The sequence below is a fragment of the Callorhinus ursinus genome, unplaced genomic scaffold (genome assembly GCF_003265705.2).
Source record: "Callorhinus ursinus isolate GAN/ISIS: 27379988/994484 unplaced genomic scaffold, GSC_fseal_2.0 scaffold81, whole genome shotgun sequence".
Taxonomy (NCBI): Eukaryota; Metazoa; Chordata; class Mammalia; order Carnivora; family Otariidae; genus Callorhinus; species Callorhinus ursinus.
In genome coordinates, this window is record NW_027397143.1 from 1,602,875 (window position 1) to 1,630,603 (window position 27,729).

General features: G+C 40.4%; 1 protein-coding gene and 1 pseudogene across 4 annotated transcripts; both read right to left on the reverse strand.

Annotated features, from left to right (window-relative positions):
* On the reverse strand, positions 1-27,421 carry CLK4 (CDC like kinase 4). 4 transcript variants are annotated; one of them, XM_025862646.2, is made up of 13 exons: positions 27,296-27,421; positions 20,116-20,276; positions 15,168-15,390; positions 13,959-14,049; positions 13,492-13,558; positions 9,752-9,868; positions 9,495-9,661; positions 9,204-9,298; positions 8,815-8,944; positions 4,903-4,985; positions 1,573-1,652; positions 768-858; positions 1-678 (listed from the first exon to the last, which is right to left on the reverse strand). In XM_025862646.2, the coding sequence occupies exons 2-13, from the start codon at positions 20,274-20,276 to the stop codon at positions 538-540; spliced, it is 1,446 nt and encodes a 481-aa protein (XP_025718431.1). In that variant the 5' UTR covers positions 27,296-27,421; the 3' UTR covers positions 1-537. The 4 variants fall into 4 exon arrangements, with proteins under 4 accessions (XP_025718431.1, XP_025718430.1, XP_073743709.1 ...); XM_025862645.2 differs by lacking the exon at positions 27,296-27,421 and adding an exon at positions 24,007-24,163; XM_073887608.1 differs by lacking the exon at positions 27,296-27,421 and adding an exon at positions 16,530-16,587 and having other exon boundaries at positions 20,116-20,252.
* LOC141371614 (large ribosomal subunit protein uL6-like) lies at positions 1,659-3,471 on the reverse strand (annotated as a pseudogene).
* Positions 27,422-27,729: the final 308 nt, after the last annotated feature.

Genomic DNA, 27,729 nt, shown 5'->3' on the forward strand with positions numbered 1-27,729 from the left:
CACAATTCTTAAAATTTAATGGAATTCCAACAGTAAACATTTTCCTATGGGTTTTGGTTTCCAATACCTGCCTACTATTGGGAGTTAATACTTATTACCTGTTCAACAATTACAGAAAAAAACTTTAAAGTTATGAAAAGTTTTGCATTTGAGGTATATAAAGAATATTCATTAAGAATAAGGTAGTCAAGTTTTCTTTTACTCAAAAAAAAAAAAATCACTTCAAAGAGCTGACCTCCATGTACAAAAGACAAGATCAATCACATTTATCACTGGACACAAAGAATATTCCAAAGATCTTTAAAAATGGTAATTAATCTCAAAAAGGAAAATTAATTTTAACTTTTATAGTTCATTATCAAGACCATACTTGCTTAACAAGGTAATTATGCTATTGATACAAAACATACAATATTTACATTTAACTGTACAAAATAATTTAATGTTTACAAAAATATTAGAATGTTTAGAGTTGACTGACACAGTCTTAAGTAATCTCTTCTAGAGAAATATATAGTAAGACCACTGATTTCCATTTCATTTATTGTTTAATAAGTCAAAGAAAGGATGCTGCAAGGCTTCATCCAAGGTGATTCTTTTCACTGGGTCATATTCTAACATTCTTCGTACCAGGTCAAACAGTTTCTCATGTTCTTCATCATGACAAAGCATAAATTCCTGGGGGAAAAATGTCTTTGTTTAAAAAAGAATTTAAAAATAATTTTTAAAAACATTTTTTTTTAACCACCTCGAATCTTTTCTTTTACCTTTAATGGTTTGCAGCGTCTCCTAACATATCGGCCGGCGGAACTGTGTTCATCCCAGTCTAGCTGGTTATGGTGGAAATACTTGTGCTTTCTACAAGAAAAAGAAGTCTGGGTCGGTAAAAACAACAGAAGAGCCACACGTTTACCCTACCCCCACTGGACCGAATGGAAGCATGGGCAGCTCTGCAGACACACATACACATGCATAAATGTTTTCAAATCTCAGCAGTTACATATCAGATACTTTATGGTACATCTCCCTCACTCTTGCACCCTCTGAAGTTTTAGTGGCCCACCTGAGTGGCTCGTAAATACCATACATGGAACAGTGTCGGCCTCTGGATCCAGTCCTGTGAGTTCAGATTTCACTAGATCTGGGATGGGGTGGTGAAGCTTTGTTTGCAAACCACTCTAGCATGTTGTCCAAGGGCAGACACCTAGCCAGCAGTAGTACGGAGCACAAACAGGCCGACAGGACTCCGAAATCCAAGCCCCTCTAGCATGTTGTCCAAAGGCAGACACCTAGCCAGCAGTAGTACGAAACACAAACAGGCCGACGGGACTCCGAAATCAAGCTCTTTCTACTACTCTCTGTATTATGTTTTTATCAAGTTAGGAAAACACTTACGCAAAAGTTAACCTGAGCGTAAAAACACCACCTTTGTTTGCTAGATCACGAGATAAATACTGCATCACTTTTTAAAAATTTGACATCATGGAAAAAAAAAATCTAAATCGAAGTCCTTGGGACAAGCAGTAACGAAGTTGGGTTTTCTATAGTTTGAATATAGGGCCTTGCACGTACCTTGTTTTCTGAATCATGTGTGTCGGTATGGGTCCTAATATTCGTTCCATCATTGCCAGGTGCTCTTTACTATCATGAGTCTAAAATACGTAAGAAAAACGAATTTAGCACTTTCCCCCCTCGTGCTCCAAGCACAATAAAGGAAAATACAAGAAAACAGCGCTGACAACAAAGGGCTAGATGAGACAGCTGCACGGCTGACACTACACTCTACTTCAAAGATGGAACAGTACTGAATGAGTTGTATTCTCCGTGCAAACCAGTAAGACTGAAGTCTTTCTGACATCCAACAGTAAGGTTCTGTAGCGCGTAAGACAGGGACTTTAATGCGAAAATGAACATTTTCCTTCATTTTCATTTCTTGCACCGTTTGTTAAAGAATGACCAGCGAAAAGTACCAGAAAAACGGTCTCCTCACTTAATCAGCTGCTGACCCCAAACTGGCCTCCATTCACCAGGGAACAGCAACATGCTGACATCTACTATTCCTAGGCAATAAAAATACAGGGCCAGTAATTCTCACAACAATCCTGAGCTCCGTATGTGGGAACGTGCGTGTCCAAGAAGCTGAGATACTAGCTCATAAATGAGCAAAGGTGAGTTGTGGATCTAAGTAAAAACTCGTATTCTTAAGTACCACAGGAGCAGAGCTCTGGCCCAAGTAGGGGAGAGACCCGCACACTTACAGCTGAGATGGTGAGCTCCCTGATCAGAGGCTGGCGGCTAACTTTTGTGAAGGTCCAAACAGTAAACATTTTAGGCCTACCTGGCCACAAATAGTCTCTGTCACATATTCTTTTTTAGGCAGTCATCAGACAGAACATCATTTGCCAATGCTCAGTGTGACAAGGAGAGGGTGTGTGCAATGCTTTTTAAAATCTATCAACTACTGTTCCTAGCACCCCACTTCCAACATGCGAAGTCCCTAATCCATGACAGGAGTAGGTAATACTAGCTCCACTTTTATCTTTATGTTTTTAAAATATCACAAGTGAGTCTGAAAGATCATCCGGCATCTTGCTGTTTCTGTAGCTCGACAGCTTAGATCTTACTCATCAGCCTGCTGAACTGTTCCTTTTTCAGAATCACAGATACCACCCCCGTATTTTCTGATATCCTTGTTTTTAACTGTTGTGGCTTGCCGAATCAAAGCAGCTCAATTTGATACAAGTTCAGTGTCATTTCCTTTAAGAATTAACTCATCTTTCTGGGCTTGAGAGATACTGAACCACCAACACCTGGCCTCATCCAAGCCCTGCAGGCCTATTTTTCACCCAAGAAATGTCACATTTCAACAAGAAAACCATTCTCCTAAGTAACAACATTGATGGGGAAATGAGCACACAGAGACCTCATCTTGTAATGGAAGCCCAGTCTAACACCCTTGCTGACGTTCTGTACAGGACTACAGACAGAAAAGAACTGGCTATGGTTCACACTATTTCCCCACCATTTGTCAACCTGGAGCCTTCTTCTTTCCAAGGAGACTGAGTTCTACACTGATGTGACTGAAGTCCCTTTGCAGGGTTCCTCTGGGGCTCTTTACAATAGTGCATCCCTTTGGAGTGATGTGGACATTTTCTGGAATGTCAACAGTCTGATTGCTGAGAATGGTCTTCCTTCTCGCAGTAGGTGCAGCTAAAAGCTAGCTCCACATTTAAAAAATATTCCTTAGTTGGAGAGTATTTTGGAGGGTGGAACTTAAAACAGAAAACATGTCTCAAACCAGTCTTAATAATCTGCACTTAAGACCTCAGAGTGATTTACAATCACAAATCATGTGAAGCAACTTATTATAGGTGTCAGAAGGAAGAAGGCATGCACTCTGCTCAACTTTTTGACCCTCAGCTTACTGCCACAAACCAGATACACCACCTCCAGGAACTGACTGGTCACCATGGTTCTAGATAGCAAACTTGTCTATAAACTCAGGGTACTTTTAACAGATCTCTGTGGATTAGCCAACAGGACACAGATGGTGACAGACCCCACAAGCAGAGAACACATTCTACAACAGCCAGCACCCAAGTGACTCTGAACTGCTCACACTCCCCACCCCCGCACCCTGCATCGCCCCCGATCGCAAGTCACCCTCAACAGGAGCAGCCAGAATGTGCCAAACCTGCACCCCCACCCCCCTCAAAAGAGATCACGACACTTTGAGCACATCACAGCCCTACTTCAAGTTCTCCAATGTTCACACAACCTAAACCTTTTAGAAGATGGTTAGATTTCAGATGTAAGTAGAATTATAAGGGAAGAAAGTAAAGACTTAAATAAGGTTTCCTACTTTGTTTTGCCAAGTAAGGACTTTAATTTTAAAAAACCAACTACCAACTATTATCATCATTCCATAAAAGGGACATTTTAGTACCAAAAACAGAAAACCTGGAAGAGTAATCTCTAAATAAAGGCCAGAATGACAAACTTACAAAATCATTTCCACACTGGATTAGTCTACATTCTGGAAAACACTAACTTCTAGGAAACAAGTACCTTTTCTATCCAAAGAAGTCCATTATTCAGTCCCTGCACCATTTCCCCATTTATGCAAGATACTCTGACAGCACTGTTTACGGTTCCCTGACTAGAGTATGTTCTTTTATGCCTCTACACATTAATGGGTACAATTTCTTCTTCCTGAGTTGGCTGCCACACTCTCTAGTTTTCTGACAAACCCCTCATCTTCCTTCTAGCACTGGCTTAAACTCCCTACACCTCCACAGTGGTCCTTTCTCAGAGGAATATAACTGTCCATCTTTCCTGGGTTCCCACTATGCTTTCTACATTATTCCATGACAGCAAATACACATTGTACTGCAAGCTCCCCCACATCTCTTTTGCACGACTTCCTTGAGGACAGAGATGTTGTCTTTTCATCTTTATACACGTAAGAGCCTTGAAATGTGCCTAGGGGGTCATTGATGCTTAATACACAAGTGTAAAATACCACTTATTGTTCCTGAATTATTTTATAAAAAGGAGTAAGTGACTTGTTCATGGCCGTGCTGATAGTCAACATAACCAGAACGGAATTAAAACTGGCCACAGTTAACATGAATATAAACTTATGCAGGAGCTGAACAAAAAAATGGGAACACAAGACAATATGAACTGTGTGTTAAAAACTGCAATCACATGCAAAATGGACTATGACTATTCACCAAAAGTAGTTCACCCAATTCCAGTTTTAGAGAAGGATGACCATTTTCCATATGTAAGTTTTAACCTTAAGAACAACACTACAGCAACTTGTCAAGATGGAGGCCAAAATTTTCACGTCTTTAACACCGAAAATTAATTATAAAATGGTATTTACTAAATACATACCTGAAAGACTGTGAAACCAAGGTAATATTCAATAAGAATGCAACCTATGCTCCAAACATCACAAGGCTGGGACCAACCTAAAGCTGTAAAAACAAAAACACACAACTTGTTTTTTTGGTTCGTTTTTAATTAACTTGAGAGAGAGAGAGAGAGAGTAAGAAAGAAAGGACAAGCGGGGAGAGGGAGAGGGAGAAGCAGGCTTCCCGCTGAGCAGGGAGCCCGACGCAGGGCTCGATCCCAGGACCCTGGGATCACGACCTGAGCTGAAGGCAGACGCTTAACGACTGAGCCACCCAGGCACCCTGAAAACACATACTTGTACATGCAACAATTTTTAATTGCCAATACACTACACCTTCCCTATATGGGCGCTCTTTTCACCTAGCCCACTTGGGAGAACAGGAGAGTAAACTCAGGGTTTACATTTTTAGTTTTATATAAAATGTTACTCAGTATGTCCTCCTAATTCTCCATGTCCTTACAACAAGTCAGTGCTTTAATCTGGGGGTGGGGGCATTTTATGTAAAATAAGAGAGGGACGAGCAAATATTTTCCACATGTAACTACCAATTTGTACAAATACTCCGTAGTCTCTGAACTGTATGCAATGAGGAGCATGGTTAGACCCAGTTCATGGTTATTCCAGGAAAATTTGTATTTTTATAGCAAATACACATTGACAATCATCCTCAAAATGTAATTACTAACCACTTATCAATTATTATCAGCGTGAAGCCTGAGTTTACTTCTTGCATTAAAAAAATAAAATACTATATATAGTTTGGATGCCTGGGTGGCTCAGTCGTTAAGCGTCTGCCTTTGGCTCAGGTCATGATCCCGGGGTCCTGGGATCGAACTCCACATAGGGCTCCCTGCTCAGCGGGGAGCCTGCCTCTCCCTTTCCCACTCCCCCTGCTGTGCTCCCTCTCTCGCTGTGTCTGTCAAATAAATAAAATCTTTAAAAAAATAAAAAAATACTATAGTTTTACATAAATTACATAAGGATTATAACAGTATTGTAAGCAGTTTCATTATAAGTGAAATTACAGAGCCATTTAAAGTTCACAGGGATCTACTTATTCTACTTATATATGTACTTTTCAGGCTGTCTGTACATGGTATCACATGTACTTTCTCCTTCACAATTCTCAATGGCAGTACTGTTCAGGAAAGAATAAAATACCTAGTCTTCTTAAGCCTGTACTTAATTGGAAGGGAAAAAAAAGATTAAACCATATAGATGTTTTCATCTTTTAAAGATCAAATAGTTAATAAAACAATAACATATAAATAAAACCTACTTTAAAAGACATTTCAATTACTTTCAGTAATGAAAAACACACTGAAAAACTTGACTGTGATTTAGTCATTTTATTTACTTATTTTTTTGATTTAGTCATTTTGGTTAATCCTCACAGTGCCTATCATTTGAACAAACGGATAACTGAGCACGGGGTCTACCTACAGTGACACGTAAAAACAATCTGCAAATGACAGATCTTGGACCCAAAATTAATGTTTTCTTCTCTAGCCACTCCCATCTCCCCAAACAGCTTTTTTCCCAGGTGACCATAACCTTCTGCCACATCCCGTTCTAAACCATCCCATTCTCTCGGGCACCACCTTGGACTCTCTGGGATTCCCCACCACTCACTTCTACCTACGTGGCTCAGCTTCATCGGTTTACTACCAACACGGAAGACAGCAGACCAACTGCCCTCCTCAATGGCACCCCTGACTTCATCTTCCTCTTCAACCTAATTCTGCCTTAATCCTCAGGATTAATACTTCACAAAACACAAAGGACCCTACTAATCTCCCAATCTCCTAATTTCTTTTCCTCAAGGGCAATAATCCCAAGGCTGGATTTACATCAACTAGCTAGTCTAGTCTGGCCACACTTGGAACTGTGTTACTGTCATTACTAAGAATTATTGTATTTTATCCAATCTAGGGAGGCCATTAACAGTAAGACGCATGACTATTTTATATACCAATAACAAAGAAAAAAATGCTAGTTATTTTGTGTTGTGTTCCTCATGTTAAAATGTGGGGGGAAATCTGCATGTTTTTTTAAGAGTTGTTTTTTTTTTTTTGACAGAGAGAGACACAGCGAGAGAGGGAACACGAGCAGGGGGAGTGGGAGAGGGAGAAGCAGGGTCTCCACCGAGCAGGGAGCCTGATGCGGGGCTCGATCCCAGGACCCTGGGATCATGACCCGAGCCGAAGGCAGACGCCTAACAACTGAGCCACCCAGGTGCCCCAGGAAATCTGCATCTTAAAATTGACAACACAGGAAGTTATGTCTTTTTAAGACCCGAAAATACTTCTCTGTCCACAGACTCTTTCCATACCCCTTTCTTCTGCCCTCACTGAAGCCTTTAGTCCTTAACCATGAATACACTTTCTAAACTACTGCAACACAACAGCTCCTTTCAGACCACACTAAGCAGGAATCCTACTATCATCCATTTCAAAGACAAGCTGGAAACCTGTACTTTCCAGTATGGTAGCCACCAGCCACATGAGGCTATTTACATCTAACATAAAATTTAAAATTCAGTGTCTCAGTCACACTACCGACACTGCAAGTACACAGCCCACATGTGGTGAACGGCTACCATACTGGACACTGCAGATACAGAATGTTGCCATGGAAACATGGAAAGTTCTACTGGCTAGCACTGCCTAATATTCTCAATTTCCTTATGCCTTTACCAATCCCCCCACTCTAGGTAAAAATCACGTGTTTTTTTCTACTCTTATTCTGAACTACCAACTCCTGTTGTGCAAAAAAAGGTGAAAAGTAGAAACTGACTCTATAAAAATGTTCTACTCAACTCAGTTGGACCATACTTTTGGCTAATAAGCTTATTCCATGTAACCATCTACAAAGAGCACCTGGATCTGAACTTCCTCCCACTGTCTCCGAACCCCCAACCTCCTCTCTGACACCTCCCCACCTGATTAACAAGATCTGGTCTCTCGTGCATTTCTGAGGCATAAGACATGCACTCCCTTACCGAATTCCCTCTTATTTCAAAACTCTGTACCTTAAGTCATTTTCTTCTTTAATCTTTCTCTCTTCTCGAAGAGGCTGTCCTTTTAGACTGGCCCCTCTTTCTTCTTGACCTCCATTTGCTCTTTATCTAGATGTCTGCCAATCAGACCTTTAGCATTTCTACGGCACCATGCTTTTGTGACATGAAAATAGGTAGCCCTGTCACTTCACACTGCTGTGACAGGACTTTTGTCAATAGAACCTGCCCTTTTATGGCAGGTTCATAAAAGTGCCCTTTTATGGCACATTCACTAAGTTAACTTGTTTAAAAAATAACCACTTGGGGGCACCTGGGTGGCTCAGTCAGTTAAGCGTCTGTCTCTCGATTTCAATTCAGGTCTTGATCTCAGGTATGTGAGTTCAAGTCCTGCATGGGTTCCATGCTGGGCTTGGAGCAAGCATGCATGCATACATAAATAAAATAAAAACTAAAAAAAAAAAAAAAAAAATCCAAAACCAAAAACATCTGAAATGTCTTTACAGATGGTATCACATTTTTCCCATTCAGGAAAAGTTATTTTTAGCCATGTCCAGACAGTTTTTCTTAAGACAGATAGTATTTTCTGTACACTGCTAAGAAAATCATACCCATCCCCCCCACCCCCTAATAAAAGATGTGGAGAGGGTGGGGGGATGGGTTAGCCTGGTGATGGGTATTGAGGAGGGCACGTTTTGCATGGTGCACTGGGTGTTATGAACAAACAATGAATCATGGAACACTGCATCAAAAACTAATGATGTAATATATGGTGATTAACATAACAATAAAAAAAACTAAAAAAAAAAAAAAAAAGATGTGGAGAAAAAAAATCTTTTTAATTATAGTATCAGGAAGGGTGGTGTCTACTGACCCAGAATGACCTCTGGAGCTCTGTAATGCCGCGTAGATACCAAAGTACTATGATGTTCATCGTCGTACGTCGCACTTCCGAAGTCAACAACTTTGATATCTGTGTTTTTCAGTGTGCGTTCATCACGTTTCTAGAAAAATACAGTTGAGTCAACACATAGATCAGTAAAGACATGAAATACTTTATAGCACTTCAAAAGGCTTGCTGCACATGAATTATCTTTCTGATTTTCAACATAACTCCATGAGAAAGGTAAAGAAGGATTATCCTTTTTAGGTTAAATATCAGGATATAACCAGCCTCAGAAGTGAAAATTCCTCATCCAAGATCACCAAGCTAAATTAATTCTAAAAACAACCACCAAAATTAAAATTAAGTCTGTAACTTACCATTTTAGAATTATATTTGACTACATAGTCAGACTTCACAAATAAAATATTTTCAGGCTTCAGATCTGTATGGGTTAATTTATTATGATGCAAAACTACAAGAGAACAAAAAGGCATTATTAGTTTCACTTACATTATTTCATCTGTATTGGGGGACAGTGAGGGTTAGTAGTGGGTACAGGAGTTTCATCTTTACCTAATGTGTATTTTTAGTAATAATGTTTTGACATGTTGCTTGTATAATGAACACTTTTAATTTTCTGGTGTTTAAAATTTATCAAGTATACTTACAATTTATAGACTGGCAGATCTGATACGCCATCTGCCTGATGTGGTCAATTTGAAATGGTAGAAAACTATTTTCTTTAATGAAATCATAGGTACTCAGTCCCAGTAGTTCAAACACAATACAAACATGACCATGATGATCAAACCATTCTAGCATCTGGACACATCGGCTAAAACAGATCAAAATAAAAACAAGTCAGTTCACAGAATTCTGCTTATTTTAGGCAACACGATGGATCACAGTTTAAGTTTATACTTACAAGACACTATTGGGATCAGTACTATTTAAATGCTCCAATACTTGGATTTCTGAACGAGCTGCTTCACGGTATCGACCTACATTTTTTACAATTTTCACTGCTACATGTATGCCATCCCTTAAAAACAAAATTAAGATGAAAAAGGTTTATGTACAGGAGCAGGCTAAAGACATGTGTCCTCTAAAGCATAATCTTACTGAGTATTAATTACTGTTATTTTTCTAAATTAAGTCTAAAAAGACTTTTCAGGACATCTTTTATCAGATTCCATATAACATCTTTTCAAAACATTCTGACAAAACACACTTTCTATAGAGCGATTAATTCCTTTAATACTCACAAATATTAATGTTTCCAGAACTTTACAATTTACCTAGATTTTAAACAAAAGTTAAAAAAAAAAAAAGAAGATAAAGATAAAAACCTCAAACAGAATATGCTACTGCTGAAAGCATATGCTCATTCACTGGGACCAGACCACCCTGTGCCAGAAGGCACACAGGTGTTAGTGAAGAAGACAAGGTCTGTCCCTACGTTCCTCACGGTCTAACGGGAAAAACAGACACATGAACAACTTACAAGGTTACAAGCTTCGTAGGAGCCACTACACAGCAAAGAGATGGGAGAGCTTAACAATTAAGGGGTTAGGGAAGCTCAAACTTATTCAGAGAAGAGGTGACACATGACTGAGCCCTGAAAAACAGCTACCAGTCTGTAAGATTTGGGAGGAAAAGTGAACATGTTCAAACAAAGGAGACACCACCAGTAGGTCATGAAGCCAAGAAAATGTTTAGCACATTCACTGATGCAAGTAGGTAGAAACAGCTAGAGTAGGGCCCAAGCTTTACACTAGGGTATCTGGGTATCTGTAATACTTCCTAAAAAGTATCAAGCCACAAATGATCTAGAAGGAAATGGATTTCTAAACCTTCAAATTTTTTGTCTTCTTTTCTAAATCCGATCTTCCTAAAGATGAACCAGCATTCGAGCCTTTTTTTTTTTTTTTTTTTTTCTGTGGTCCTTCCACTTTACACAAGAAAACTTCATACACCCCTGATTAGTATAGTAAGATACGTGCCCTAGGGGGCGCCTGGATGGCACAGTCCGTTCAGCAGTCAACTCATGATTTCTGCTCAGGTCATGATCTCAGGGTCGTGAGATCGAGCCCCACGTCCCCCTCAGTGCTCAGTGCCGAGAGTCTGCTTGAGATTCTCTCTCTCCCTCTACCCCTTTCCTCACAAAATAAATTAGCCTTAAAAAAAATCGTTGAGGCAAACGAAGCTTTCTAGTGGCTGGATAGCAAACCTTTTTTCCAAGTCTGGTGGTTTCCAATTCACTGTTTTCAACAAAGCCCCAGTGAAACTGTGAGCTCATAAATCATTAAAAACTTATTTTGATGATAATCTCCCTATGACACTTGGCATGTATCTCAAGACTTTGAAGAGTCGTCATGAAACTACTGTGACAAAACTCCTTCTAGTCTCATCTACTGTATGACCAAGTTTTCTCAGTACTTATTAGCTCTACAAATGAAAAATTAATAAAACTGTTAGCTAACACTACTATAGTAATCATAGTACAGTGAAGAGTTGTACACTTTCAACTTACACGTTACGTGTCATCTAAAAAAAAAAAAAAGGAAACCTCTAAAGCACCTGAGGTATGTTTATGAATATGTATACTCCTTTTTTAAAAGTCCAAACCAACCCAATAAAAGACACATTTCCAATTAACTTTTATACATGGGTCCAATAAGTATAATATGCAACAGATTTGTACTTGATCAACTGAATACCATTAACTGGAATATCTCAAATACTAACTTTCGAATCTCAAGAAATTTTATTTTATTTTATTTTATTTTTTAAAGATTTTATTTATTTGAGAGAGAGAGAATGAGAGATAGAGAGCACGAGAGGGAAGAGGGTCAGAGGGAGGAGCAGACTCCCTGCCGAGCAGGGAGCCCGATGTGGGACTCGATCCCGGGACTCCGGGATCATGACCTGAGCCGAAGGCAGTCGCTTAACCAACTGAGCCACCCAGGCGCCCCTCAAGAAATTTTAAAGAATATTAATAGGACAACTGGTGAAGTCGGAGTAATATCTGAGCTGGCAGAATTTGAAAATATAACACGTGTGTATATAGAGAATGATAAAGAAAATGTAAAATGTTAACACGTGGAGAATCTGAGAAAAGGATATATAGGATTTTTCAGCTATTCTACAAACTTTTCTAGAAGTCTGAAAGTATTTCAGTGTATTTCAAAATTTCACTTTACATTCACATTTTTGTTGCAAAAAAGACAGGGTGATAATAAGATACTTATACTTTATGGAAAATGGAATGAAAATAACCAAGAATAAAACATGTTTAAGCATTCAAGAGGAGTTGATTCATGGATAATATTAGGTTTATCAAGTTGCTATAGTATTTAGATTCCCTCAAATATATTTAAAGAGAGAAGTTTAAAAATATATTGTTTAAATAAGGTGAAAATCACATCCTTCCCAACTATTTTATGATGAAAAATTTTAGATACCCAATTTAGAGATGTGCAGTTGAACTATACTGTTTTAAAGAGGTTCATTTACAAAAAAGTTTGCAATTTACAGAACAGAGATCCTGGAGCAAAATGTTAAAATGAGACACAGAGCACCAAATCACAAAGGATTTCGTATAACTCATTAAAGAATCTGGACTTTATTCTGCAGCCTTTAAATAACAGAATTTCTTTATAGTTAAGAAGCTAACTCTAATATGCAAATTTGGGAATAAAGGTTTTTCTTTTTTGCCATAGAAATTTTGATTTCATGAAGTCTGAAGAAATAATGTATAAGATCTGCATGACAAAGAGCACAACTGTGATAAAATGAAATTCTTCTAGTACTATCTAGTACTTAATAGCAGACTTCCAGTTGTAATTATGGATCATTCCAAAATAAAGCTGGAAGGTTCCAAAATCTTACATATTTTTTTAAGTTTTTTTTTTATTTATGGGGGGAGAGGTCATGAGCATGAGCGGGGGAGGGGCAGAGGGACAAGCAGACTCCCCACTGAGCATCCCTGATGGGGGCTTGATCCCAGGACCATGAGATCACGAACCTGAGCCAAAAGAAGATGCTTAACCAACTGAGCCACCCAGGAGCCCCTAGAAGGTTCCAAAACCTTTTAAATGGAAGATGTTCCCTTCCACACTCCCTTAACAACACTCCAGGGCAGACTGCTTTTTGCTAGGCCATTTCTTCCACTGTGCAATCTTCAGATCGAGAATACATGTTTCTGACCGAGATTAGATAAACTTTATTGTCTCTGCTATTCAAAACTAAAGCAAAGCACTCTAAATCTCCCCTAAGGGTCAAGGTCTACGTTCTAGGAAACCCCTTCACTTGAAGACCCACTTTAATTTCAACAAACACCAACTGATGGAATTTGTCAGGTTTTCTTTTTTTAAAGATTTTATTTTTAAGTAATCTCTACACCTGCCCTGGGGCTCAAATTCACAACCCGAAGATCAAGAGTCGCACGCTCCACCGACTGAGCCAGCCAGACGCCCCTCAATTTGTCAGCATTCTTGATCAAAATCCACATTCTTGGTAAATAACCAGACACAGTTCAAGAAATTTTGGATATTTACACCACCCAGGAAAACATGTGGCTACTACTTAAAATACCATTTCATCTAAATGATGGATCCTTCCCCCAAGAAATATCAGAATGTTCAAAAAAGAAAAACAACTTACATGCCATGATCAATGCACTCTACAACTTTGCCAAAGGCCCCTTCACCCAAAGTGTCCACGATTTCATCTAAAGTAAGGGAGGAGAAAGAGGAGTTAAGTACCTGAGTACCAATTACCTAGTTATTCAAACAATGAATACTTAAGTGTGGAATATTTTCAAATGATCTCTACCAAAGCATAACTAAGGTTCCAGCACTCAAATTATTTTATTTTCAGCTGCTACAAAAACAATTAGATAGAGCTATCTTTCTTGCTCTAATCTCAAATTCCATTGATTATTTTGGAACTTTAGAGTAGAAATATTTAAATTCTACAGAAAAGAAGAAATACAAAAGAACAACAAACAAACCCACAAAAAAACAAAACAAAAAAGCAATGAAGAGTTCTTTAGCCCCCCGCTGACAAACTATTCTTAAAAAGATTATTCTGTCTGCAAAGTTAAAAAAGTGTTGAAAAATATTCTATACATCTTGCTCTTAGAACGTCTCCACTTTGACAGATCAGGTGACCCTCCTCATCATCCTCTATACTCCTGGATCTTTTCCTTCGGTGGCTCTTCTGGAACGGCAAGTGGGCAGCACCAAGATCGTCCAGCCAATCAATATATCAGAGTGAATTCAGGGCAGAATACGCAATTCATTCAGCGGGGAGATATTCAGGCATTCAGATAAGCACCAGGCCACGAACAGTTGGCAGGAGCAATTTCAAATTCAGTCCCCAGAAATTCACAGGGCACAGTTTATGTTACAGAAGAAAAACATGGCAAGGAACAGATTTTCAGATAAGATACTTAAAGTGGCAATAGAAAAAAACAACACAATTGTCTCTTTAAAATACTGATTTAATTGAAGTCTGAAATTTAAAGAATGCAATGTCATGATCTACTAATCTCTTGCTATAAAATAGCATATGCTGTGAATTGAAATGTCTAGTCTGTCAGGAAAAGGTTTTAAAATGTCAAGATTAGTTGAAATTGCTTATTTAGCAATATTTTAAAGTATACATTATTAAAGTAAAAGGGGAAATAAAAGCTAGTTAATTTCAGTGTTCAATCTAATCAAAGCTAGTTCTACTGAAGAAAACTTGGGGAAGAAAACAATTTATTCAAAGTTTACTGATTAAACAGGTGAAGATGTCTGAGTGTAATAAAAGGCATACTTTTGGCTAATGCATTTTCCATTCAGCACCCATTTCAGAATTTTGATGGAACTAGCTACGGACAATGATGCACTGTGCTCTGGGACTTCCCTAGAGACTATCAACAATTAAGTATCCACCAGTGCAACGTTCTAGATTTGTTTCCAACTATCAGGAAAAGGGCTTCTTTTAAAGTGTGTTAAAAAAAAAAAAAAAAGTTTAAGATGAAAGAAAAGATGGGTGCTTCATCTTTTCATAAAATTGTATTACAAAACTTAAAAATATTTTTAATATTAAAATCAAGAACTCATGATCTGGACTGCAGAAAATGAGTAAACGTGGGCAAATGAAGGCTACCTAATAAATACAGATTAGCTATGAGAATGTGGATGTTTAAGGACTCAAGTAATATAAACACAATCATAATATATCCAAATAATATCATATGTATATATAAACTTTTTCAAACTTACTGGCTCCTTAAGAGCTTTTACACACAAATAAGCATCCACCCAAAATAAAAACAAAATCAATCATACCATACGTGACTGATGACTTGAACAGTGTCTATTACGCTTCCTTTTAGGACTGCTTCTCCTGCTTCGGACCGAAGATTTACTGCAGTGGACTCGATAACCGCTTTCAACGTCTCTGTGATAATGTCTAGGAACATAGCCTTCACAGTAGTCATTTCTGTATTCATCAACGTATCTCCGGTCCCGATAATCTCGCTCATTCAAGGACCTCGCTTCTAAATAATGACTGCGAACACAGTAAAGGATTTCAAATCATTCTCTTCGTTCTGCAGCAGTGTGGCTCAAACAGAACATTCTCTCAATAACTCCTGGTTTAAACAGCTAACTCAATAAAAGAAAAATGGTCAAATTGATGGATTAGAGTTCATACTTATCTCACAAACTTAAGACATAATCTTGCTTTAACCAACAAGCGAGTTCACATTCTCCATCAGATAGACTATCAAACACCACATATCAAGGAACAAAGCTTGAGTCAATTATGTTATGCTCAGGGTTTACTTAAGTGTCCCTTTACCTTTTAAAGAAAGTTAAAACCAAAAATTCACAAAACTGCTCTTCTGAAATTTATCAGTCTTAGGATACATGCATCTGTAACTAAGCTTGCTTGCTTTCCTCACAGAGCCACACACAATCAGAGGCAGATCAAACAGGATTCCTTTCTCTTTTAATGTAAGTGAATTTTAGTTCTCTCCAGCACACACAGAATTCTTTCATAAAAGGTGTACTGGAGCTAGAAGGAATCTTAATTGTTTACAAGCCCTTTCATTTTACACATCACTAAATTAAGATCCCTAAGAAGGAAAAGGATTTGCCATGGTTGTAGAGCATATTCTAACTCCTTTCATACGGGCCAATTTTACTACACGTTATCACCCATCCCATCTCCTCTCCTCTTTGTATGCCGAGCTTCCTGGTTTTCCTTTTTGAGAAATAGACAACACCGCTTTTGAAGGCTGCCTCATGTGCCAAAGACATTAAGATATATTCCCCACAAATGAGAAAAGGATCTTGTAATTGCTTGCCTAGGATTACAAAACACCCACCCGCACCACCCTATTTCCCTTTGTGTTCTGATTTCCTGTCATTCCTGCTTGCAAAATACTCAAAAATTCTACATGGGAAACCTTACCACCTAGTGTCACAGTGCTTAACTTCTGAATCTACAGATCCCTTCAAAAATCTGATGAAAGCTATGGACCCTCTCCCCTAAGAAATGCACAAATGCATAAATAAAACTCTGCAAGGAATTGCACAGAGGTTCCGGACCCCAGGAAGTCAACAGATCCCAGTTAAGTAGCCTAGATCTGATGGAAAGAAAAGGACATAGATTCAATTGGCCCAGTTTCCCATCCCCCTCTCTACCTGGAATGGTGTCCTCTTCGACAGAGTGCGAAGCTTCAAGAGGGATGCACATGGAGCACTGAGGGAGAGAGGGGACACCTGCCCAGTCAGACAAATTGGCTATAAGAATCCTGACAAGCAATGGAGTGACAGATGTTGACTAGTTGCCCTCACCAACCTCATTCTTTGCCCAGAATATGCTGTTGTTCTTTTTCCCAGGGGGCTGGTGTAGGCAGAGATACAGGGAAAGCATCTCTAAACTCCTACTCAACAGGGCAGGGCTGGCATCAAATCCAGGCTAGGGAATTGCAGAACCCCCTTTACTCCCTTTCCCCAGTTTCAATCTTAAATTCTAACCACTGGAGAAACAACTCAGGATATTAGGGTAAGAATGTGGGTCTGGGTGAGGGATCTGATCACTTGGCTTCGAATGTCAGCGACAAATCTACATCAGGCTAGAAATTACCTCACTCAAGGGCATCCTTTGTAATTCTGTAAGGCATCCTTTCCATTAAAGTCCAAAACCTATCAGAAAAAACTAATACTAACAATCTTTAGCTGGAATAGTGCATAACATTAGAGCTGCAGATAATCCATAAACAATCTACAGACTAACAAACATGAGGTGAAGTAAAGCCATGAGGATAAACTAGAAAGATGAGGGACTTCTTCAATCTGTAACCACCAAGCCTTAGAAATTATATAAACAAAGTCTACAGAATTATAAAGGCTATGTATGGACAGAGTGGACAAGATGAACAGACTGATTTAAGTTCTAAAAATATTCACTGAATGTCCAGTGAATATTTCACTATGGTCCTTCAAAATAGCCAAGAATAATGAGGCTATGGGCATTCGTTTTTATTTCCACACAGGTCCTGTGGAAGATAAAAAAATATATATATATAAGGCAAAATCCTTGCCAACAAATGAACAATTTGAGATTACGAACATAAAAACAAAATTCAATGTAGGAAATGTTGAAAGATTGCATGAGTGCTAGGATCATTGGGTGGGGGGCTCAAACTGTTTAAAATGGTCAAAGAAGACTCCATAAAAAAGCAGAGTTGCATCTGAAAGGGAAGTCAAGATTTGGATACAGGAGAAAGCAGAAGAAATGCCAGGGGAAAAGAATGGCATTATTACCATCTCACATTAACAGATCACAACAGTGTTCTGGGAGATGGGCTGTCTACATACTACCCAGGAAATGGTACGTAGACAATTACAGCAAGACCAATTTTCCACATAGGGGAACGAACAGAGGCAAATAAATAAGCAGGGAACAGATCATGCGAATCTTGCATGCCAGGCTAAAGAGTTTAAGATAGCGTTTCTCAAAGGGTGGTCTGTTTATCAGTAATATCAAAATATGGAATTATTAAAAATGAAGATCCCTGGGCCTGAGGTCAGACTGACTGCATCTACATCTGGTAATATGCATTTTAAACAAACCTCTGAGGGTATTCTGTTCACACTCAAATTTGACAATCATTGGTTTAAGACTTGATACTCTAGGTTACATAAGACACTTAAGAACTTTTACCACAATACATAAAGGGGTTGTTTACAACCACATCAGTCTTCCTGATACACTGTACAGAACTAATTAAGCCTGTAGCAAGGGAGACCAATTCACAGGCTACTGCCAAAAGACAAATCAGACACTTTGCAATATGTATGAAAAAAGGTTAAAAAAAAATTGATATACAGTAAAAGCTCTTCTAAATCAGGAAAACACCCTGAAAGAGAAAAAATATGTATTGGACAAACTCACTAAAACCTTAAAAATTCAAATTAAAACGACTATTCTTGTCATTTCAAAATGTCAAGACTGGTAGGAGCATGAAAGAACATGTTGTAGAATCTGGTACAAACTTTCTAGAAAAAAAACACGAATACATAGCAAGAGGTTTGCAAGAGTTCACACTCTTTACCTTAAAAATGTCCCTTCTTAGAACCTATTTTCAGGAAATAGAGGCAAAGACTTATAAAGAATGATTTTTTAAGAATAGTTAGAAATAACGGGGGACTAGCAACCTACTAAGGTTACCTTCTTTACAGTTTACTGCAGTTCTCTTTTCAGTAATTTTATAAAAAATACTATTGTAAAGTTTTGTTTTATTTATTTATTTATTTGAGAGAGAGCACACACAAGCAGGGGGAGCTGTGGGCAGAGGGAGAAGCAGGTTCCCCACTGAGCAGGGAGCCTGATGTGGGGCTCGATCCCAGGACCCTGGGACCATGACTAGAGCCAAAGGCAGATGCTTAACCGACTGAGCCACCCAGGTACCCCTATTGTAAAGTTTTTTAATCTTCAAAAAAGACTATTAGAATATTCCAGATTATGGAGAGCAATTACCAAATGACACCTCTGGTGCCACTGTCAAAGCAGCAGCTGCTGGCCTGCTGGTGAACTGGACTGACATAGTATCGTATTCATGTAGTTAATTGTGAACAAGAAAACTATTCATCACTCAAATCTTCCTTCCTACATATACAATGAATAACAAACTTATCAATTATTAGTACTATGATGTTAAGCCTCACAGGGCATTTTGTATTTGTTAGTACAAGGGTACAGATGTTTTTCTACAGTGCATTAATTAGCTCAGGTCACTGTCATCCTGGGGCAAACCCTCCCTCTTCCCCATGTGACAGTATGTGACGAAGAAAGACTAGTCTGCAGTGACTATCAACAAGCTCACTGTTCCGCAGAACAAGTCTGTTTTAGCATGGAGAAGGAAAAAAATTACATACTGTTTTTTAAAGTAACCCCAGCTGGCTAACTTAGAAAGTAATCTGGCAAACAGTCTCAATGGGACATCTGTACAAAACAAGGAGAAAACACAGAACCAACAAAACAAATGAGAAAGGGAAGTTAATGGAAGACAGACTGAAAGAAATGCTACTCACCTAGCCTTTCTTTAATCCTTTAAGTACTTTAAAATTCCTTTAATTCTATATAAATGTATTACCTCCAAATTTTACACAGTAAGAGTATAATTAATGCTACTGAAAAATTTTTATTGAGGCCCTTTCCTAAATTACTGGTTCTTATAATAACGAAGCTTCTAAAAATCCTACACACCTCCACTGGCCTTATCTACAAATATAACCTATAGAATACAGTGTAGGTGACTAATCCCCCCATGCACTTTACCATTCCCAGGTAGCACATGCTGGTCTTCTCATCTGGATTAACTCTCCCTACCCCCTCATCATCTCTCATTCGTGGAAACCTAAACGAGCACCCCAAAATACGTATCTCCTCCTACATACAAGTTAAAGGCACTCCCTGGACATCCTACCATCACTATGACGAAACTGCTTGTGTCTCACTGCCCTGACTATACTGTTGGCACCTGGGACTCCAGTCTCCCACCAGTCCCAGACAGACATCAATAAAAATATATGAACTGTTTTATTCACAGCTGTAGCTTCAGCACCTGTACAGTATTTAGTCTATAACAGGAACCCAATAAACATTTTCTGAATATCTGTTGACTGAATTATAAAACAATCTGACAGAGTAAAGCTACATAAGCTAATGAGAAATCATTAAAACTACTAGTGTTAAAATGTTACTAATGCAAAAGAAATTTACCAATCAGATTCTTTAAACTGGTGATGTGGTTTACAGTGTCTGTTCTCTTGCGTACTACTGTGGGATCTCCTCTTCCGTTTGTGATTTCCACTGTAGCTTTCATGGCCCCAGCTTGCTCTGCTATCCCAATCAGGGCAGTGAGTTCTTTTGGAATGCCGCATCTGTTAATGGAAAGGAAAAGTGAGCTGTGGAGACTATAGATGGCTATGTTTAGTAAATAAAATATTACACAGTATTTAAATATAAACACTCAGCACATGGGCTCATACAGGTTCTAAAATCTTTGTAGGTGGTATTTCCCAAGGCATGGGGCACCATTCCACGGTATGTCAGATGACTGTAAATGGCATACAGATCTAGTACCAAATGAGGCAGGACACTGTGAGACCTTAATAATACATTGTCTTTCAATTCTTCTAAATAAACGCTCAAGTTTGGTGTTTATCTTCAACTAACCCTTGCTGCTAACTGCCATTGTAAACATAGTCAAAAAGTTAGGATTCAGACTAACAGTTAGATCCAGTAGACAATATCCAGCTAGAAATTAATAATCTGAGCAGTTTTAATTAATTTTTATTTTTTTTTAAAGATTTTATTTTTAAGTAATCTCCATACCCAACGCAGGGCTTAAACTCACAACCGCAAGATCAGGAGTCACACGCTCCACCAACTGAGCCAGCTAGGTGTCCCTTACCTTCTTTTTCTAGTAAATGATCACCTGATTAAGTTATTAATATGATTTCTTTAAAACAAAACGTTAACTTTTATGAACTATTTTTTTTTTAAGATTTTTGTTATTTATGTGACAGAGAGAGAGAGCACAGGCAGGGGGAGCAGCAGGAAGAGGGAGAGGGAGAAGCAGGCTCCCCACAGAGCAGAGGGGGAGCCCAATGCAGGACTCGCGCGATCATGACCTGAGCTGAAGGCAGTCGCTTAACCAACTGGGCCCCCCCAGGGGCCTTATGAACTTTTTTTTTTTAAGATTTTTTAAAATTTTATTTATTTATTGGACAGAGAGACACAGCGAGAGAGAGGGAACACAAGCAGGGGGAGTGGGGCTTCCCACGGAGCAGGGAGCCCGATGCGGGGCTCGATCCCAGGACCCTGGGATCATGACCTGAGCCGAAGGCAGACGCTCAACGACTGAGCCATCCAGGCACCCGCCTTATGAACGATTTTAAAGAGAAATATCCTAAGTGTCATACAGCTTTGGCAAAATCCTGTAATACAGACAACTGAAATCAGAGAAACACTTAGGGATACTAAATACAGGGGATGATGTCTTAAAGGTAAAGAAGTTTCTTAAAACAAACAAACAAAAAACTAAAGAGAGTTCCTTTTTCTAATTTCAGAACGACTCCAAGCTTTGGGGGAAAAGGTAGGACATGAGTAGAACACACTATTCAAACAGAGAAACGGAAAAGCAAAACAAAAAAATTTTTTTAATAAACTCATTTTCTCTATTCAACAAGTTTATTTTCAGATCATCTTCCAATTAGTCTTAAAATGAAAACGGTTGTAGATCTGGGGTGACTAAGGAAACCAACCTACAAGGATGCACATGGTCAGTGAAATCAGATGAGGGTAGTGACCATTCCCTGATTTCCTGCTTCCATCTACCTCTAATGCACAGGTTCCTTCCAGGCTCAGGATAGGTGTTCTAACAATGTAATCACTATCTGCTGCTCCCCATCTTAATTCTTTTACAAAGCAGTGAAGTTTTTAACAGTGATATCCAAACTGCTCAAAGGGTGAGTTTTGCAACTCAAGAGCTGGAAAAAAAGGTAAAATGGAGTAAATTCAGCTTAGTTTACTGCCTTTAGCTTGCCCAAATGACTTTGTAACAATCAAATTCAAGTAAAAATTTAAAAAAATGATTTCAAATGCATTAAAAGACTTGAAATGAGGCAGCTGCAATTCTCCTGGGAGGTATTCCCTAAGAAAATATTTATATCATGCCTTTTGCTTAAAAAAAGGAGAAGAGAAGGCATTGGTCAGGTAAATCAAAAATTCCAAAATGTGTTAGGATTCTCCCTGGGAATGTTTTTTTTTAATTTATTTTTATTTATTTATTTGAGACAGAATGAGAGAGAGAGAGAGAGAGAGAGAGAGAGCGCGCGAGCGAGCGAGCGCGCACATGAGAGGGGGGAGGGTCAGAGGGAGAAGCAGACTCCCCGCTGAGCAGGGAGCCCGATGCGGGACTCGATTCAGGGACTCCAGGATCATGACCTGAGCCGAAGGCAGTCGCTTAACCAACTGAGCCACCCAGGCGCCCCCTGGGAATGATTTAAGTGAGCATTCCAGTTTGATAGAGTCACCTCAAAATGGGAAATTGAAATGAATGACACTACAAATGAACTTGAGGCAAGGCCAACAGAAAAGCCATCTAAAAAAATTTGTATTTCTAGTGGAATTCTTCCAAACCTTCCTTTAATCACCCCAACTGTTTTTTAACCACATTAGTAACTCTTTAAAATTGCTTGGTTAAGCATTCTTAAATCACAGCCAGCAAAATTACAACACCTGATTACTGAGGATTATTATCATGACTATCCATTATGAATGCAGTTTTTGCAAAACTATCTGCTTTAGCTTTGTGGGGTGTTTTTTTGTTTTTCTGCCCCTTCTATCAAGTCTGCCAAAACCAGCTCACCTCTAACAAGGCAGAATTCTCAAATCACCAAAAGTTCTCAATACTCAAAACATTAAAATAAGAATGAGCACCCTGGGAGGGCCAAAGATTTTTTAAATTTCTCTAGTTTAAAGTTCACTACTTTAAATTTAATTCAGCTGTCGTGAACTTTTCCCCCTACTAATGTTCAGAAATACTGTCTGAGGAGGCAAAGAGAATCCCAGACCTACATGTTAAAGGTCCTTCACATCCACACAAAAGAAAAAACCACTTAGAATTGTTACACTACCTTCAGTTAATAAACAATCTTACATGTGAGAATCACCGCATAGCTTTCATTGAAAACATCGGACACAACGGATCCACCTTAGAAATCTGATTCTTTTACTGCCCTTTCATACCCAATTTTATGCCCTGTACATGACTAAAAAAAAAAATCGAAACAGGCTCAAGTTATGATCAGATGGCTCCAGAAGGACTGCACTTAATGGGTAACGAGGAGCCTGGAGGAGTGTGTGTACGGAGCACAACCATACCAGGACAGCTATAAAACTAAGACCAGGTGGGGGGCCGGGTCGGCGTGCAAGGCCACTTAAGTAATCAAGGATAACCTGATGCCCAAGTATCGGATACGCAGATCAGTGCAGCAATGGTATGCTCCACTTTAGGGGGCGAAAACCGTGCTGCACAAGGCTCGAACCCCTCCATAGTTCCACCTCCCTCGAGCACGAGCTCAGTTCCACCACCTGGACTGGCAGGCTTGCAGTTCCTCCGACGCCCAGTCGGTCCCCACCCCCTCCACTCCGCCCCAGGCACCTGGCCAGGGCCTTTGGCGCACTCGCAGCCAGATCCAGAGGTTTTGACTCTGGAAAACCCTCGGAACGCTACCAAGGGGCAGAGACCAGGCACTCAGAGGAGAACTTGATCTCCGACTACACAAGCCCCCAAGGGCAGCTCTCAAAGGGTCTTCCCGACAGGTCCTCGCTCTCGCCGGCAGCACGAGCCAGGGCTCCTGGAGCCCCGACGCGAGCGGCCAGGGCCATGAGAGACGAGTCAGCGGCAGGACCGCGGCCCCGCCGCCGCGGGGCTTTAAATCTACCATGGCACCTGAGCAACTCTAGGTTTCAAAGGCCACCAGCGGGACTGTGCTCCGAAGAAACCCCGATCGCCAAGGCCCCGAACTGGGTCATTTCCCCGACACCTGGCTTCAAGACTTAAAAGACTGGGAACGGCCCAGCCCAATCCACCCAAAACCTCACCTCCGCAAAAGCAAAAGGCCCTCTGGCCGAAAAACGTCGCCAAACCGCCGTCTTCCCTCTCCAGCCGCTGCGACAAACACCCCACAAAATGGCGGCAGCGCTGTCTCCTTACAACCCCCAAAGCGGCCTCTAGCGCCACCTACGCCGCGCGAACGCGCCTGCGTGACAGAGGCTCGCGCGCTCCCGTCGCTCCGCGTAAGGGGCGGGGCTTCTGTGACGTCCAGGGCCGGACAGGGCCCTCCACACTGCGGCTGCGCGGCCCAGCAGGCCCGGCCCGGAGGTCTGGGGTGGGGGTGGTGGACGGGACCGTTAAGGTTGTTTTCGTTGGGGCGGAGTCTGGATGAAATCCGCAGGAAATGCCTGGGCTCTGTTCTGACCTTGTGGCACGTGTCTGCTACTTCAGATGGAGCTGGGTGCGGCACCCCTCGGCAGAGCCAGCCGTGGCCCCGTTTCCTGCTCTCCCGCTCAAGTGGACCACACTGTGGCCCTTGGGCTGTCGTCCCTCGGTCCCCTCCGGGACGTCAGCGCTAGAGAGTGCCAACAAGCCGCAGCTAAGCCCCCAAACCTGCCCTGTGCCAGGCCCGGGGCGGGTGCTGGGGGCAGTTCAGTGAACAGAATAGGAGCCGTCCAGACCGCCTGGGAGCTTGCAGTCTAAAATGGAGTGGCATAAATAAAGAGGATGTCTCAGGAAACAAGCTCAGGGTGGCTTCTCTTTTTGAGGCCTGTGCTCCTCGTCGGAAGAACACAACAAAAAAAATTGAGCAAGTTTCCGCTGAGACTCCTCACAGGGTTCTTCCTGTTAGGGTGCCCACTTTCTGGGCAGATGGTAGCTAGAAGATTTCCCTAACAAAGCTCCCATTTTTGTGTCCCTGCTGGGTGGGTTTCGTTTAACCGAGGCGGAGTGACATCTGAGAGCAAGTGAGCATCTATTAGGGGCTTGCTTATCTCAAAGTATTTTGCAGTTCTAAGAGTCCCTAGACAGTTCTCCATTGTGAGTGTGTAGAGCAAAGAGAACCAGTCTGAGCCCTAGGAAACGATTTTAAGGGACGGAGGGAAAGAGCCTGAGAAGGAATGATCAGAAGGCGAGGAGAACCAAGAGTATGGTGTCAGAGAAAGCTGGTGGGAGAAGGGTTTAAATGAAGGAAAAGCTGGCAGTGCCAAATGCAGGGAAGGGGTCAGGTATCCTTAGTACTGAAAAGGTCAAGAGGATTCTGTGTTCTGACAAGGACTCACTGAATAAAAGGGAAAGCCAGAAATCAAATTTGGGAGGACAGGGTTGGACGGTTATGGGCATAAACTCAATAGCATGTGGAAGACCTGAACTCTTGTATATTGTTAGGTGAAAGGAAGACCCTGTAATTTAGTAATCTGATATCCTTAGAAACTTGTGCCCCCTACTTAGGATAAATTGAATTGCCATAGAGATTGTACCACAGGTCTTCAAAAAGTGAAGTTGAAAATACATAAATCCTCACGGAGATCATGCCACCCTTCAAGAAGTGAAGAAATGGAGTTGAAAAGATAATTGGAAAATTGGAAATGAAAATTCTTTATGCTATAGAATGAAATGGACAATATTGGGGCGCCTGGGTGGCTCAGTCGTTAAGCATCTGCATTTGGCTCGGGCCCTGGTCCCAGGGTTCTGGGATTGAGCCCCGCATCGGGCTCCCTGCTCAGGGGGAAGCCTGCTTCTCCCTCTCCCACTCCCCCTGCTTGTGTTCCCTCTCTTGCTGTGTCTCTTTCTGTCAAATAAATAAATAAAATCTTTAACAAACAAACAAACAAAAAGAAAGAAATGGACAATATTATTGTTGTCTGGAATAGCCAACATTTCTGTATCTACAACTTTAAATCTTGCCCATCCTTCCAGGTCCATCTCTAAGATGCTGTCCCAGACTAGATCTGTTCCCAGCCATTACCCTGCTCTTGATTACACACCAGTTAGAGATGAGGTCCTGAAACAAGTAGCCACAGCATACTGTTATGCCTGGAGCCACCAAGATATGCCAACCAGTTTTGCCCAAAACATGAAATTTACTGGTTCTACAACTGATTACCCATACTGGATCAGGGACATCTATCAGATGGGTGTCAAACTGAGTGGACTGGGACATTTTGCAAGGTAAAGTGGGGCTCAGCTTGCTGCATATGTAGAGGCATAAACTGAAGCTGGCCCCAAAGAAAACTTGCTTTTTTTTTCCTTTTTGCTGAGAAACGTTTGTCTCAAGAGGATATAAGAGAATATGGTCAAGATCGTGCACAATTCTGATCAAACAGCAATACAACGTTACAAGGCAGCCCAGGGAGGGAGTACCTAGGTGGCTTAGTCAGTTGGGCATCTGACTCTTGATTTCTGCTCAGGTCATGATCTCAGGGTAGTGGGATCCAGCCCCTCATAGGGTTCCACGCTCCACCTGATTGTGCGCTCTCTCTCAAATAAAATCTTAAAAAAAAAAAAAAAAGGCAGCCAAATGGAAAGGCACCCAGAGGCATCTATAGACATCACAGAAAAGTGTTCCCGAATAGCAGAGTCTGCTTTGTAGTTGCTGCTATCTTGTTTAAATGTCATTTTGAGTATTTAATCTTAAGTGTGGGGTCGCTGGGTGGCTCAGTAGGTTAAGCTTCTGCCTTTAGCTCAGGTCATGATCCCAGGGTCCTGGGATGGAGTCCCACATCGGGCTCCCTGCTCAGTGAGGAGTCTGCGTCTCCCTCTGCCCTTCTGCCCCCCAACTCGTGTGCGTGCACACTCTCTCAAAAATAAATAAATAAATAAACAAATAAATAAATAAATAAATAAAATCTTAAAAAAAAAAAGAAAATCTTAGTTTTGAAGAGCAAGCAGAGGAATATTCTTATATAGTCTAGCACAGATATGAGAGCAGAGTTTCAGAGAAAAAGTCTCAATTGTCAAGTAAATGAATTTTAACAAAAGCTTATCGTCTCTATAGAGAAACATTTACAAAGGCATAAACAATCCTGTACAGAGTTATAACCTCTGTTTTAAGTTGCCTATTACTGATAATTACCAATCTGTATTCAATTAGATTTTTCATTTGTGTTTAGGTATCAATTAAATATCCATTATGTGCTAACCACTGTATATCCATGGTCGCCTCATTTAATAATCTAAACAACCCTGTAAAGTGATCAATCTTTGGTTACTTGCTCTAGGTCACAGTTAACAAGTACCAGAACCAAGATTCAGTCTTAGACCTTGCTTGCTCCAAAGTACTTGTGTTTAACTATTCTAAGTGCTTCAACTCATAGAACAAAGTACCTAACAACTTACTTTTTCCTTAGTCGTTATGGAAAATATGCCAAGTCCATCTTTCAGCAACACCGAAGGAGTTTGTCTTAAAACAAAAACAAAAACAAAAACCAACCACTCTCCACGGTGATATATCACCAGGGGCTGCTCATGATGGAACAATGGGTCAGATTATCTCCAGCACGTCCAGGTCATCAAAGGCCTCAGCATGCCTCATTCATTGTTCAACAGCAAGTCACAAAGGACTCCATGCATCCCACACTGCCGAAGATGGATGACATCCCCCGCTCCGTGTTTCCTGACACTGGTTGTGAGGGGGTTCACACAGCACAGGATTATTAAGCAGTATTCAGTCCCACCAGACAGTGCTAGAAGAGTTCCCTGATACACAAAGCACCTTGTCATGTATATGTGAGGAGGAGAGTAAAAGGGTGCTGGAAGGGATTTAATTCAGA

Coding starts and splice junctions, on each gene's coding strand:
- CLK4 (XM_025862646.2), bottom strand. CDS start 20,276: ATGCGGCATTCCAAAAGAACTCACTGCCCTGATTGGGATAGCAGAGCA. Junction 14,050..15,167: donor CAAGTCATCAGTCACGTATG/GTATGATTGATT, acceptor TTGCCGTTCCAG/AAGAGCCACCGAAGGAAAAG. Junction 4,986..8,814: donor AGCTCCAGAGGTCATTCTGG/GTCAGTAGACAC, acceptor TTGTTTTTACAG/CTTTAGGTTGGTCCCAGCCT.